At 47.9% G+C, this 12,147-nt stretch overlaps 1 protein-coding gene across 1 annotated transcript in view; it reads left to right on the forward strand.

The window, feature by feature from the left end:
* h6pd (hexose-6-phosphate dehydrogenase (glucose 1-dehydrogenase)) overlaps positions 1–10,622 on the forward strand; it is a 66,936-nt gene extending 56,314 nt beyond the window's left edge. Inside the window, exon 6 of the mRNA XM_038773568.1 lies at positions 9,023–10,622. Within this exon, the coding sequence (XP_038629496.1) occupies positions 9,023–10,386 (1,364 nt within the window). The 3' untranslated portion in view covers positions 10,387–10,622. The remainder of the gene's footprint in view (positions 1–9,022) is intronic.
* The last annotated feature ends 1,525 nt before the right edge of the window (positions 10,623–12,147 follow it).

Here is a 12,147-nt window from a genome sequence, read left to right on the forward strand (position 1 = left end):
TGGCGCGGGCGGGTTCCGGGGTCCTGGGGGGGGGGGGCGCGAGGCGATCTTGCCCCGGGGGGTGCCCCCACGGTGGCCTGGCACGCGCTCGGGGCCCAGCGATCCGCGGGCGGGCCTGTGCCGTGGGGGCACTCTTTTCCTACACGCCAGCCGTGTCAGCCTCTGCGATGGCTGGCGTGTAGGTGAAACCCCCTCCCCCCTCCCCGCGCAGCCGCTGACGCTCCCGCGCATGCGCGGACCCTCTCCGGTTGGCGGAGTCCCTTCGGCCCTGGCTGGCGCAGCGCCAAAGGCCTTCCACGCCCGCCGCAGGGGCGCAAACCACTCCAGCATCGGCCTAGCCCCTGAAGGTGTGAAGGATTCCACACCTTTGGGGCGGGCCGACACCGGAGTGGTTCACGCCACTCCATCCCGCCGGGACCCCCTGCCCGCCGGGTACGGGAGAATACCGCCCCTTGTTGCTGAGCAAAGGACTCCGCACAAGCCACCAAGTAAAGCCAACTAACAAAATGGGCTGCAGAACCAAGAGGATTATCTGCAAGTATTGTATCATCAGCAGTTACTTTGTGTCCAGTGACGTCTACATTCACACAGCTCCCTTAAAAGCATTACATTCATTATTGTTACTGAATTACACATACCTAGCATGTCGGCCCAAAGTGTTTTCTTTTTTTAAATAAATTTAGAGTGCCCAATTCATTTTTTCCAATTAAGGGGCAATTTAGCCTGGCCAATCCACCTACCCTGCACATCTTTGGGTTGTGGGGGCGAAACCCACACAAACACGGGGAGAATGTGCAAACTCCACACGGACAGTGACCCAGGGCCAGGATCGAACCTGGGACCTCGGCACCGTGAGGCAGCAGTGCACCACCGCGCTGCGCACCAAAGTGTTTTATTGACCATCGCATGCGTTTCCGTATTAATGGCCCTGGGATCTCCGTGTTTTACTTCTGTACACAGGAAAATCATTGGCATTTAAATTTAAAAGTCTCGTCTAAGTGTTTCTGCGCAGTTAGCAAATCCACTGCGGGAAAGGAGTGGCTGCGTAAACAGGTTATAAACACACATGCTGAATGCTACATAGAATACACAAGGAGAGAGGCCAACTCAACAAGGAAACAAATTGATCCACTGAGATCAAGTTTCTTTCACTGACCAACTGGATGACCAGCAGTACAGAAACTGAGGCAGGTGGTCCGTCATTGGTGAGACACTGGAGAACTGGAAAACTGATCCAGCAGAGGGCAGCAGAGCAGAGCTACTGATCAGCTGTTCTGGGGAAATTTGCATACGTGCAGTGCGGTCAGCCTAAGTTGAAGGTGAATCTGCGAAGGGGACCCGAGGAGTTTGAGTGAAGGCAATCATCCAGCAGAGGGCAGCAGAGCAGAGCTACTGATCAGCTGTTCTGGGGAAATTTGCATACGTGCAGTGCGGTCAGCCTAAGTTGAAGGTGAATCTGCGAAGGGGACCCGAGGAGTTTGAGTGAAGGCAATCATCCAGCAGAGGGCAGCAGAGCAGAGCTACTGATCAGCTGTTCTGGGGAAATTTGCATACGTGCAGTGCGGTCAGCCTAAGTTGAAGGTGAATCTGCGAAGGGGACCCGAGGAGTTTGAGTGAAGGCAATCATCCAGCAGAGGGCAGCAGAGCAGAGCTACTGATCAGCTGTTCTGGGGAAATTTGCATACGTGCAGTGCGGTCAGCCTAAGTTGAAGGTGGTTTGTGGAGAGGCTGTTGGCAAGTGACAGTTAAACCCGAAACACTTCGTGAGTGTTTCCCACCCTACCTCCTCCTCTAACCAACCCCCCCACCCCACGGTGGTTGGGAAGCGGGAGCAGGGGCCTGTCGTGAAGGTGAGTGAGTGCCTTTAAATTTGCTTACCTTTGAGCGGGAGCAGGGTTTGAGGTAATATCAGGTAAGCTCTTCCTTTCTTTTTCTTTTTCTTGTTATTTTTTAAATCTAGAGGTGATGTCAGGGAAGGCAGTACAATGCTCCTCCTGCAGAATGTTTGAGGTGAGGGACGCCGTCAGTGTCCCTGCTGATTTCATCTGTGGGAAGTGCACCCAACTCCAGCTCCTCAAAAACCGTGTTAGGGACCTGGAGCTTGAGCTGGATGAACTTCGGATCATTCGGGAGGCAGAGGGGGTCATAGATAGGAGCTTCAGGGAAATAGTTACACCAAAGACTGGAGATAGATGGGTAACTGTAAGAGGGACTGGGAAGAAGCAGTCAGTGCAGGGACCCCTGCGGTCGTTCCCCTGAGTAACAAGTATACCGTTTTGGATACTTGTGGGGGGGACGACTTACCAGGGGTAAGCCATGGGGTACGGGCCTCTGGCACGGAGTCTGTCCCTGTTGCTCAGAAGGGAAGGGGGGAAAGGAGTAGAACATTAGTAATTGGGGACTCAATAGTCAGGGGCACAGATAGGAGATTTTGTGGGAGCGAGAGAGACTCACGTTTGGTATGTTGCCTCCCAGGTGCAAGGGTACGTGATGTCTCGGATCGTGTTTTCCGGGTCCTTAAGGGGGAGGGGGAGCAGCCCCAAGTCGTAGTCCACATTGGCACTAACGACATAGGTAGGAAAGGGGACAAGGATGTCAGGCAGGCCTTTAGGGAGCTAGGATGGAAGCTCAGAGCGAGAACAAACAGAGTTGTTATCTCTGGGTTGTTGCCCGTGCCACGTGATAGTGAGATGAGGAATAGGGAGAGAGAGCAATTAAACACGTGGCTACAGGGATGGTGCAGGCGGGAGGGATTCAGATTTCTGGATAACTGGGGCTCTTTCTGGGGAAGGTGGGACCTCTATAGACAGGATGGTCTACATCTGAACCTGAGGGGCACCAATATCCTGGGGGGGAGATTTGTTAGTGCTCTTTGGGGGGGTTTAAACTAATTCAGCAGGGGCATGGGAACCTGGATTGTAGTTTTAGGGTACGGGAGATTGAGAGTATAGAGGTCAGGAGCACAGATTTGACTTCGCAGGAGGGTGCCAGTGTTCAGGTAGGTGGTTTGAAGTGTGTCTACTTCAATGCCAGGAGTATACGAAATAAGGTAGGGGAACTGGCAGCATGGGTTGGTACCTGGGACTTCGATGTTGTGGCCATTTCAGAGACATGGATAGAGCAGGGACAGGAATGGTTGTTGCAGGTTCCGGGGTTTAGGTGTTTTAGTAAGTTCAGAGAAGGGGGCAAAAGAGGGGGAGGTGTGGCGCTGCTAGTCAAGGACAGTATTACGGTGGCGGAAAGGATGCTAGATGGGGACTCTTCTTCTGAGGTAGTATGGGCTGAGGTTAGAAACAGGAAAGGAGAGGTCACCCTGTTGGGAGTTTTCTATAGGCCACCTAATAGTTCTAGGGATGTAGAGGAAAGGATGGCGAAGATGATTCTGGAAAAGAGCGAAAGTAACAGGGTAGTTGTTATGGGAGACTTTAACTTTCCAAACATTGACTGGAAAAGATATAGTTCGAGTACATTAGATGGGTCATTCTTTGTACAATGTGTGCAGGAGGGTTTCCTGACACAATATGTTGACAGGCCAACAAGAGGCGAGGCCACATTGGATTTGGTTTTGGGTAATGAACCAGGCCAGGTGTTAGATCTGGAGGTAGGTGAGCACTTTGGAAACAGTGACCACAATTCGGTGACCTTTACGTTAGTGATGGAAAGGGATAAGTATACCCCGCAGGGCAAGAGTTATAGCTGGGGGAAGGGCAATTATGATGCCATTAGACATGACTTAGGATGTGTTGGTTGGAGAAGTAGGCTGCAAGGGTTGGGCACACTGGATATGTGGAGTTTGTTCAAGGAACAGCTATTGCATGTTCTTGATAAGTACGTACCAGTCAGGCAGGGAGGAAGGGGTCGAGCGAGGGAACCGTGGTTTACCAAAGAAGTGGAATCTCTTGTTAAGAGGAAGAAGGAGGCCTATGTAAAGATGAGGCGTGAAGTTTCAGTTGGGGCGCTTGATATTTACAAGGAAGCGAGGAAGGATCTAAAGAGAGAGCTGAGACGAGCAAGGAGGGGACATGAGAAGTCTTTGGCAGGTAGGATCAAGGAAAACCCAAAAGCTTTCTATAGGTATGTCAGGAATAAAAGAATGACTAGGGTAAGAGTAGGGCCAGTCAAGGACAGTGGTGGGAAGTTGTGTGTGGAGGCTGAGGAGATAAGCGAGATACTAAATGAATACTTTTCGTCAGTATTCACTCAAGAAAAAGATAATATTGTGGAGGAGAATGCTGAGACCCAGGCTATTAGAATAGATGGCATTGAGGTGCTTAGGGAAGAAGTGTTGGCAATTCTGGACAAGGTGAAAATAGATAAGTCCCCGGGGCCGGATGGGATTTATCCTAGGATTCTCTGGGAAGCCAGGGAAGAGATTGCTGAGCCTTTGGCTTTGATTTTTAGGTCATCATTGGCTACAGGAATAGTGCCAGAGGACTGGAGGATAGCAAATGTGGTCCCTTTGTTCAAGAAGGGGAGTAGAGATAACCCCGGTAACTATAGGCCGGTGAGCCTAACGTCTGTGGTGGGTAAAGTCTTGGAGAGGATTATAAAAGATACGATTTATAATCATCTAGATAGGAATAATATGATTAGGGACAGTCAGCATGGTTTTGTGAAGGGTAGGTCATGCCTCACAAACCTTATCGAGTTCTTTGAGAAGGTGACTGAACAGGTAGACGAGGGTAGAGCAGTTGATGTGGTGTATATGGATTTCAGTAAAGCGTTTGATAAGGTTCCCCACGGTCGTCTATTGCAGAAAATACGGAGGCTGGGGATTGAGGGTGATTTAGAGATGTGGATCAGAAATTGGCTAGTTGAAAGAAGACAGAGAGTGGTAGTTGATGGGAAATGTTCAGAATGGAGTTCAGTTACGAGTGGCGTACCACAAGGATCTGTTCTGGGGCCGTTGCTGTTTGTCATTTTTATAAATGACCTAGAGGAGGGCGCAGAAGGATGGGTGAGTAAATTTGCAGACGACACTAAAGTCGGTGGAGCTGTAGACAGTGCGGAAGGATGTTGCAGGTTACAGAGGGACATAGATAGGCTGCAGAGCTGGGCTGAGAGGTGGCAAATGGAGTTTAATGTGGAGAAGTGTGAGGTGATTCACTTTGGAAAGAATAACAGAAATGTGGAATATTTGGCTAATGGTAAAATTCTTGGTAGTGTGGATGAGCAGAGGGATCTCGGTGTCCATGTACATAGATCCCTGAAAGTTGCCACCCAGGTTGATAGGGTTGTGAAGAAGGCCTATGGTGTGTTGGCCTTTATTGGTAGAGGGATTGAGTTCCGGAGCCATGAGGTCATGTTGCAGTTGTACAAAACTCTAGTACGGCCGCATTTGGAGTATTGCGTACAGTTCTGGTCGTCTCATTATAGGAAGGACGTGGAAGCTTTGGAACGGGTGCAGAGGAGATTTACCAGGATGTTGCCAGGTATGGAGGGAAAATCTTATGAGGAAAGGCTGATGGACTTGAGGTTGTTTTCGTTAGAGAGAAGAAGGTTAAGAGGTGACTTAATAGAGGCATACAAAATGATCAGAGGGTTAGATAGGGTGGACAGCGAGAGCCTTCTCCCGCGGATGGAGGTGGCTAGCACGAGGGGACATAGCCTTAAATTGAGGGGTAATAGATATAGGACAGAGGTCAGAGGTGGGTTTTTTACGCAAAGAGTGGTGAGGCCGTGGAATGCCCTACCTGCAACAGTAGTGAACATGCCAACATTGAGGGCATTTAAAAATTTATTGGATAAGCATATGGATGATAAGGGCATAGTGTAGGTTAGATGGCCTTTAGATTTTTTCCATGTCGGTGCAACATCGAGGGCCGAAGGGCCTGTACTGCACTGTATCGTTCTATGTTCTATGTAGCTTAAAGGGTTAAGTGAATACCTCACTGAAGTTTTAAATGGCGTAGACCGGGTAAGACAACAATAATATTTAACATTAAACTAATATGGTTGGGCTGAAAGACATGAATTTCACTGAGTAAAACTATCAGACGAAATGTCATTACTCAAGGCTTGTAAATGCCAGGCAGATTAATCGATTAAATTACATTAGGCTGTTCAAAGTGCAGTTGGATGCTCGTCTGGAAGAGCAAGAGGAGAGAAATTATGAAGTTTAATGGACCAAATAGCCTTTTCCTGTCATGAGCTTTCCTTGCGTTAATACTGAACCGACGGTTTTTAAAAATAAATTTAGAGGGCCCAAATATTTTTTTTTCCAATTGAGGGGCAATTTAGCGTGGACAATCCACCTAAATTGCACATCTTTGGGTTGTGGGGGTGAGACCTGTCATGGTATGTATATTGACTGGGATGTAAAGGGTTAACAAGTTAATGATAATGATTCATGCCACCAGAGGGAACCACAGAACAGTCATATATATATCATGAGACTTGGGGATTCTGGGATTAGAAGATTAGATTGTAAAAGGATTAGATAGTGAGAGAGAGCAGTTGTATGCTTGAAAGTTTTGTAAGTTAAAGATAGCATAGTTTTATACAATAACCATCTATTTTAGGAATTTGAATGAATCTTATTGCATGGTGTAAATAAATTTATAGTTTTGTTTGTTACCAAAGTTTTGTGTTCTTTATTCAACACTACGCATCTGAGCCATCCAGGTAAAGCAGAATACAGAATACGTCAAGACCCATGCAGACAGGGGAGAATATGCAAACTCCACACGTTTGCACAGTGACCCGGGGCCGGGATTGAACCTGGGACCTCAGTTCCATGAGGCAGCAGTGCTAACCACTGTGCCGCACTACCGAGCCCAGAAGTGAAATGTAGAGCAGGCTAGTCCTACTGGTAGCCCACAGGCCGGAATATGGGCCCCTCCCCCCCATCGCACCTCTCGACCTGGCCCGCTGAGCATGGTTGGACGCAGAACCGAGCCAATTAAACGGACATGGATTTGAAAAATGCTGCTTGCAGCTCGCCCAATCACAGGCAGGTTTTTCCCTGCATTTTCCGCTGATAGGCTCACTGGCAGCCAGCAGTGGAAAGGTAAGTTTTCCAATTTCAGTTCTCCACCTCCAGAGCTCAGATCAGGGCAGTCAGAACAGGTGTGCACAGGGGGTCCAGGGGTGAAAGAGCACGGAGACAGAGGTGGGGCCGGAACCTGAGATGGAGCCAGAGCGCGAGCTAGACTAGGAGGACCCGAGTCAACAACGGAGACCAGCGGAATGTGAGGGGGAGATCGTGTATGTGTGAGAGAGGAGAGTATGTGTGTGTGTGAGAGAGGAGAGTATATGTGTGTGAGTGAGAGAGGAGAGAATGTGTGTGTGTGAGAGAGGAGAGAATGTGTGTGTGTGTGTGTGTGTGTGTGTGTGTGAGTGAGAGAGGAGAGAGTGTGTGTGTGTGAGAGAGGAGAGAGTGTGTGTGTGTGAGAGGAGAGAGTGTGAGTGTGAGAGAGAGGAGAGAGTGTGAGTGTGTGAGAGAGGAGAGAGTGTGAGTGTGTGAGAGAGGAGAGAGTGTGAGTGTGTGAGAGAGGAGAGAGTGTGTGTGTGTGTGAGAGAGGAGAGAGTGTGAGTGTGTGAGAGAGGAGAGAGTGTGTGTGTGTGAGAGAGGAGAGAGTGTGTGTGTGTGTGAGAGGAGAGAGTGTGTGTGTGAGAGAGAGGAGAGAGTGTGTGTGTGTGTGTGAGAGGAGAGAATGTATGTGTGAGAGAGGCGAGGATGTGTGTGTGAGAGAGGCGAGGATGTGTGCATTGTGTGTGTGAGAGAGGAGAGTATGTGTGTGTGAGAGGAGAGAATGTGTGTGTGAGACAATAAGCTATTATTAGATGCTATGAGGGGTGGGGGTGTGAAGGGTGTGAATAGGATAAATGGAAATGGTGCAAACGATCTCTTAGCTTTGCTGCCATCCTACCCAAAATCCATGATTAAGTAACAAAGCACCTTATAGAGCAACATCTGGGCTACACCAATCTGATAACAAACAATTTGTTGCATTGTAAGGTTTATTTTTTATTATTTCATCTCTGTGTTTATATATATAAAATATATACAGAGTGTTGTCTTGGGGAATATCATCACCTTTTGAAGTCAGACCTATAATTAACTCATGGCTCTTGTATTTGCCCATTATTAGACCCATGAACATCCTATGGTTCAATTCGCTGGTTGTGTTTCCTGCCTATGCAGTTCAAAACTTTTTTTTGTGATAATCCATCAAGAATCCAAGAATATAAATTTGCCTTTGTTTTGATTCAGTTCTTCTCTCCGAGCTCAGAGGTGGAATCCATGTAGCCCCCTGAGGCACAGTTAGATGGAGGAGGATGTGGGATTATCATATTTCTTATGTGCGTAAATTGGATGCTGCACAGTCCACATTGCATCAGTAATCTGGTGGTTACCCTGCGGCCCAGGGACCACATGCGGCCCATCCGGGTCCTGAGGGGGGCCCACTGGACATTGTGTTGACCGTTGCCCACGCACGGGGTCGCCACATTTCGCTGATTTCCATCCGCAAAGTTTTTTTTCCTGCCGGTATGATTGAAGTGATTGACATGTAAAGCGAAGCAGAGTGAAGTGTGGAGCGTGCTGATTGCTCACAGCATTGACTGTGTGAGCCATGCACTCCCTCTGCCTCCAAAGTGTAAATATTTCTCTTGTTTTTACCATTTGATGACAATTCTATTAATATATAGATGATGAATCATTTTCTACAATTCGCTTTGAAATATTCAGCGTGTATTCAATGATAATTTAATCTTATTCATGGGGTCATGGTTGGTGAGCAAGCCCCATCTCGATCTTGTGGCCCACTGAGATGAAAGGGAGACACTCCTGTAGCCCAGTCACTAGCCTAGGTTGCCCATCACAGCCTTAAAAGTACATCACTGGAGGTAAAGTGCTTTGGGACAATCTGCGGCCATGAAAAGGACCGTATAAATGCCAGTCTTTCTTTCTGATTGGAAGTATTGGATCAGAGGCATTGTGCACGGTGTCACTTGTTTTCGCAGACCTCGTTTGCCATTGGTCTATGGTAACATTGTCAATTTTCTCCCTGTGTTTCAGGTGTAGCGATGTTCCTGGACAGCCCCCAGTGGGATAATGTGCCTTTCATCCTGACCGCTGGCAAAGCTCTGGATGAGCGTGTTGGCTACACTCGAATCGTGTTCAAAAACCAAGCTTTCTGCCTCCAAAGTGAATCAACGAGAAAAGCTGAATTCAGCCAATGCAAGCAAAGACAAATAATCTTTTACACAGGTCACGGAGACTTGAATTTCCCAGCCATTCTGGTCAGTAAGAACCTCTTCAAACCAGTGATAAAAGCAGCCGGCTGGAAACAGGTGGCGGAATTTCCAGACATCCATATGTTTAGCCTTCCGCTATCAGACTATTACATCTACACCCCTGTGATGCAGAAGGATGCTTACGCGGTGTTAATACCACAAATTTTCCAGGCTAAACGGGACTCATTTGTTAACACCGAGGACCTTTTAGCATCGTGGAAAGTCTGGACGCCCCTGCTTCAAGAGTGCTCCAGTGTGAGGCCACGTCTTTACCCTGGGGGGGCTCAGAATGGAGACTTATTGGACTTCACTGTGGCTGGGAGAGTGGTATCTTACAGCAGGGCAGACTCTGTGCACATCATATCACAGAACTCGGACCATCAAAACGTAGGTGACTACAAGGTGATAGAGCCAAGCTTCCGCGGGGATGAGCTGGTCTCTGCGAAGAGGGAGGAGCTCATTGCCAGACTGGCTTCCCACTTGCAGCAGGCAGCTGAGGCCTCCGTGCAAGAGTTTGGGAGGTTCCACCTCGCTGTGTCAGGGGGCTCCAGCCCCATCAGCCTGTTCCGGAGGTTGGCCGCCCATCACTACTCGTTCCCTTGGAAGCACACCCACTTCTGGATGGTGGACGAGCGCTGCGTCCCACTGACTGACCCCAAGTCGAATTTCCGAAGCTTGCACGACAACCTGCTGAAGCACTTCCGGATTCCTTACCTCAACATTCACCCCATGCCCGTCCACATGAACCAAAGGCTGTGTGTCGAGGACGACGGCGGCGCGGGCCTGTACGCAAACGAGATCAGGATGTGGGTTGACGGCGCACGTTTTGATTTTGTTTTATTGGGGGCGGGCACGGACGGCCACACGGCCTCGCTGTTCCCAGGCAGCCAGGCACTAACTCTGGATGGCCAACTGGTCCAGTTTTCAGAAAGCTCAGTCAAACCTCATCAGAGAATGACCCTTTCCTTAACTGCAATAAACCAAGCTAGAAACGTCACTGTCCTCATAAGTGGGAAGAGCAAGCACCCGATTGTCAATGATATGAAGAAAGAGGCGGAGAAAGCTCAGAAATGGCCCATTACAATGGTGCGGCCGTCAGATGGGAAACTGGTTTGGTTTATTGACTATGATGCACTGTTCGGTTGACCAAGATTCACAAGGTGGCATCTTCACTGCGCTCCAGTCCCAAGTTTTAAATCTTCTGGTGTAACATATTTTCTGAAGTTACTCTTTGTTAATGAAGTGATATTTTCGTACTTCCAGTGGTGTGTGGCGGGTGTTAATTTTAGGTGTAACTACCAGACCGACAATTTAAAAATCACTTTTTAAAAAATTTAGAGTACCTAATTAATTTTTCCAATTAAGGGGCAATTTAGCGTGTTCAATCCACCTATCCTGCACATCTTTGGGTTGTGGGGGCGAAACCCACGCAAACACTGGGAGAATGTGCAAACTCCACACGGACAGTGACCCAAAGCCGGGATTGAACCTGGGACCTCAGCGCCGTGAGGCTGCAGGGCTAACCCACCGTGCTGCCCAAAATAATAAAAAAATTACTTAACAAGCAATAAGTACATTGGGGTAGATTTTTACCCTTCACTGAAGTTGAATGCTTGCTGTCGAACCCACTTGATTTCCATTCTATTCACCTTATCTGAGTGTGTCTCTGGTTCGCTCTGTAGCAAGCCGATCATCCTCTCCACCAGGTTCCTGCGCACAGATGGTGAAACCAGGACTCTCTCCCTGGTGGCAACCGACCCACAACCCTTTCCATGTTTTATTAAATCTTCAACTGGTGCCATCTTGGTGTGTATGAATGATTGAAGTGTTGGGTGGCCAACTGTACTTACAGTTTAGATTTCTCCTGAAGGTACCCCTTCATAAATTAAACATGATGCTTTTTTTTGTAAACCAGTTGGTACCAAGGACTTAACCAGGTTTCGTGAAGTGTGTTTTATAGACATAGAACAGTACAGCACAGAACAGGCCCTTCGGCCCTCAATGTTGTGCCGAGCCATGATCACCCTACTCAAACCACCCTATACCCGTAACCCAACAACCCCCCCCTGAACCTGTGGAGCAAGACTCGCTGTCCAGATATTATAATTTTGCACTGATTGTTTTGCACTGAAACTGCCAATTGTGAGTGATCTTGGAGGGTAATAATACAGTTCCATGAGCCATATTTTAATGAAGAATACAACTAACTTACTGTGCCAATGTTTTCTTTGAACGTCACCAATGTGCCTTCATACTCTTGTATCATTTTATTTGAAAGGAAGCCAAGGACATTTAACCACAGCTACAGTGATAAGGGAAGAAGCATTTAAATACAGGTTACAAAATACAGATAACATCCAGTATTTTCTTTTTGTCCCACCTGCAATGTTTCCGGCAGACTTTGACCAAAGTCCTGAATATCTTCACTGAAAGCACAAACTTAATTTTTATGGTCTTAGCAGTATTCCGAATTATGGTTTATTTACTCAGCATTGGAAAATGTCTTAGTCGTACAGATCTCAGGAAAGGTGGGGAGAAGCCTCCCACCACGAGCGAGGAAACTTGCTGGTTGCAAACACAGGCCTTGTGGGGGTGTTACAACCCTATCACTGACTCACAATGAGGAAGTGGGGGGGGGGGGGGGGGGGTGCAGAGTCTCCTACTCGAAAAAGCCAGCTGGTGAAGGGCAGAACTGGAGCCAATCCTTCTGCAGTTTTATATTTATTTACTGAGTTACTCTTTACAAGCGTACACCTCCTAACCCAACAACAATTTCAGTCTGTGTCTATTTATATTAATAAGTGAGTTACCTGATAATGTCCACCATCTACATGCTACAATTAAAGACAATGAATATACAATCAGCATACTGTTATGCTGTCTCAGCCTTTGTACTTCATATTTAGG

Source organism: Scyliorhinus canicula, chromosome 16, assembly GCF_902713615.1.
Source record: "Scyliorhinus canicula chromosome 16, sScyCan1.1, whole genome shotgun sequence".
NCBI lineage: Eukaryota > Metazoa > Chordata > Chondrichthyes > Carcharhiniformes > Scyliorhinidae > Scyliorhinus > Scyliorhinus canicula.